The sequence below is a fragment of the Erigeron canadensis genome, unplaced genomic scaffold, assembly GCF_010389155.1.
Source record: "Erigeron canadensis isolate Cc75 unplaced genomic scaffold, C_canadensis_v1 Conyza_canadensis_unscaffolded:214, whole genome shotgun sequence".
Classification (NCBI taxonomy): domain Eukaryota; kingdom Viridiplantae; phylum Streptophyta; class Magnoliopsida; order Asterales; family Asteraceae; genus Erigeron; species Erigeron canadensis.
The window spans coordinates 12,280-15,531 of NW_025215619.1; the positions used below are offsets into that span (position 1 = coordinate 12,280).

At 40.3% G+C, this 3,252-nt stretch overlaps 1 protein-coding gene across 1 annotated transcript; it reads right to left on the reverse strand.

Moving 5' to 3' along the window:
• Positions 1-463: 463 nt before the first annotated feature.
• LOC122584305 (platelet glycoprotein Ib alpha chain-like) lies at positions 464-2,930 on the reverse strand (the record flags this gene model as incomplete). The annotated part of the gene is made up of 3 exons (XM_043756507.1): positions 2,904-2,930; positions 2,154-2,653; positions 464-629 (listed from the first exon to the last, which is right to left on the reverse strand). Coding segments are annotated over exons 1-3 (693 nt in total), but the record flags the coding sequence as incomplete, so codon positions are not given.
• Between the last annotated feature and the right edge of the window lie 322 nt (positions 2,931-3,252).

Sequence of the window (3,252 nt, forward strand, 5' to 3'; positions counted from 1 at the left end):
TCAAATCTAGCATTTGTGCATAATTCTCATAGAAATACCCTTCATTGATTTGCCAAATTCTGTCTCGAGTAATTCTTGGATGTCTAACTCCCATGCTAAGCTCTCTTGGAGTATCAAGATTATTTGTATCTTTCAGATCATAGATAATCTCTTCAAAGATATCTTTCTCAAATTGTTCTTAAGACATAGCTGGTCTTGGTGGAGCATCATTAGAATCATCCGAATCAGAATCACTATCATTATCAGTCCCATTCCCTGGTTGAAACGGATCAGGATCACTTGATTGATCAGAACTTGACGTTGTTGAGTAATAATGAGAGATGTATTTAACAAGCAGAGGCAAATCATCTGAATCAGAATTATGAACTTGATAAGCTTGAGATGATGAAGGAATATCTACATTTTGACTTTGATCATGCTTTTCAACTTCTTCTTCAACTTCTTCCACATTTTCAAATCTTACTTGCTCAGGTATCTCTTGATCTTGATTTCCTTCTGTTGTAGAATTTTGAGCAACATCAGCAACATTTTCTTGACCACTTGCTTCTTGTGTTATGTTATGACCCTCTCCACTATCTTGAATATTCTCCCTCTCGGGTTGATCATCAGGATTTTGATCATCTCGACTCCTGAAGATAGTGGCCGGTCAACATTGTTGGTCAAACTCAGTGATTCTCTTTTGAAGAGCTTCAGTTTCAGCCTTATGCTTAGTGTCAGTACCCAAAAAATAGAGATATGAAAGAATTGAATGACATATGGCTCTCTTTGGTGGGTTTAGATTAGGCTCTTCAGATCTTAATCTACGAAGGACTGCCATAATGAGAGTATCAGTGGATATACCACTTTCATGAAGCCGACTAGCAGTATAGTCATTCAGATACGCATCACTAATATTAGATTCTGACGAAGATGAAGAACTTGATGAATAATCAGGAGAATCAGGATCAGGGAATGATTGTTGAATTGGAATAGTTGTGGTAGATATTGATGTTGGTGAAGCTGGAATTTCTGGGGGTGTTGGTGATGTAATTGGGGATGATTGAATAATCGGTGGTGTTGATATGATTGGTTGAGAAGACAAAGGAATAACAGTTGTAACAGTTGAAATATGAGGTGTAGAAGGTGTTGGTCTAGATGGAGGTGGAGAAATTGGAGTAACAACAGATGAACCAATTCTAAGTGTACCACCAGTAAGCAATCTACGTGGTAATGAACTGGTTTGAGCCATGGGAAGTTTACCAGTAATAGTGTATCTTGAAGCACGTAATACACTGTCTTGACCTTGTTCAATTCCTTCAACCAAATGAGTCACTAAATTACGAACAATCGGTGATAGTGTCACAACAATTGGAGATTCAGAGATCGGAGTATCAGGAGTAACAGAAACTGGCACATCAGTAGTTCCAAGTGGTTCTACTAAGTGACCTGACGACATCATAACTGTCACAGGATTTCCTGTTGGTTCAAGAGTTTGAACAACAGTTGATGATTCGGCTTCACAACCAGAACCTTTTGGAAAGTGGACAAACATAACACCGGTGTCACTTAGATCAACCGTTAAACCCAAAGCACGAATAGCCGCAGCAACTACTCGAACTCGAGAGATTTCAAACTCTCGCTGAGCCAATTTAGCTACATGGGTGCCTTCGTTCAAAGCTGGCATAATGTTAGCAATGGAAGGACTTCCAAACAATCCTCGAGAGGGCACTGAAGCCGAGCTCTCTATGTTTGTTCCGACAGCATCACTTAGATGTGCAAATGGTACAACAATCGGTGTAAGTGTCCTAGGGGTTCTAGACAAACGTGCAGAAACGATAGGCAAGAGAGGGGCAGATGTCTCTTTATCTTCAACATCCACAGTCTATGAAGGAGACTGGGATGGATTACGTGGATTTTGCCCATGCTGAAATGAGACGTCAGTCTGTTGAGAGACTTCCGAATGGCTAGAGGAGGTTTGACCTTGCAAGAGTTGGGAGCTCTTGTCTTCTAACCTAGGTCGAACCCGGCGAGTGTATGTGGTTTTGACTAATGGAAGGCCAACGTTTTCTTTTTGCCTTATACCTAGCCCTGACCTCTCATCCTCTCGAACATTTTCAACTCCTCCCTTATTTCCACCTTGTTCCTCCGGGATGTCCATGACATCATCAGCAAACTGATTGGCATCATTATCAGATGAATCAATATCAGAAACAACCACATCTTCTAGTTCAACTTGTGAAAAACGATCATACTCAAAGCGAGATCTTTTGAATGTATTCTTTTTGATATGAACAGGAATGGACTTCCTGCGGCCTTGAAGGTATGTCGGTGGAGGAGTTAGTAAAACAGTTGTAGATATTGTTGATGAAGGAATATGAGTTGGAATTGAGTGTGATTGAGGCATTGCTGGAGGATCTGGTGTTAGAATTTCAGGAAGTGGAGTTGTTTGAATTGGTGAAGAATGTCTAGGTGGTGAAGGTGTTTTTGGTGATTGTGATCTTCTGATGGTTGAGTTTTTAGGAGGTGGTGTTCTTAATGGTTTTGGAGTCCCAGACTCAGAAACAGTTTCCTCAGAAGATGTAGGAGAAGAAGGTTCAGCTGGTTGTTTTCTTTTTAAATGCTTTTTCTTAGATGAACTTCCCTTCTTCTTCTGCTGATACACTTTCTTGCTTAACTTCAATACAAATTTCTCACTTCTTTGTTTCTTACTCTTAAGCCTACCTGAACTGGATTCACCCTCACGCTCTTTTCTTTTCCTCTTTGACCCCTCACTAGGCAACCTATGCACAACTTGGGTAGGAACCGGGAGGTTTACCGGTCCCAGAGTTGTTCTAATCCAGTCCAAGTATGCCTTCTTGGCATCATCAGAATCGAAACCATATCAAGTAAGAATGATGGAATCAGGTAGGAATAGTTGGGAATACCTGAATCTCTGACAAGCTTGAAAGCATGTAGAATAACTTTCCCAGTTGCAAGAAGCCTTAGACAGTGCTTCTTGGTTCTGATTATACTATGGAGAATTGCTGAGAGAAATCTGATGAATGGAATGTACTTCTTGGGAGCAGATATTTTTCCATTTACTGCAACTATCAGCTGATCCCAAAGAAGTTGAGCAATATCGTAGTGCTGATTGAACACAAACCCATAAAATATGTACAACATTGTCTGGGTCATGTTATCCATTCCTCTTGTATATGGATGAAAACAGTTGCTGAGAACAGAAAACACATAGTACCAAATTCTTGGTAACTTCTTCAGCTTGAAATCAGTTGT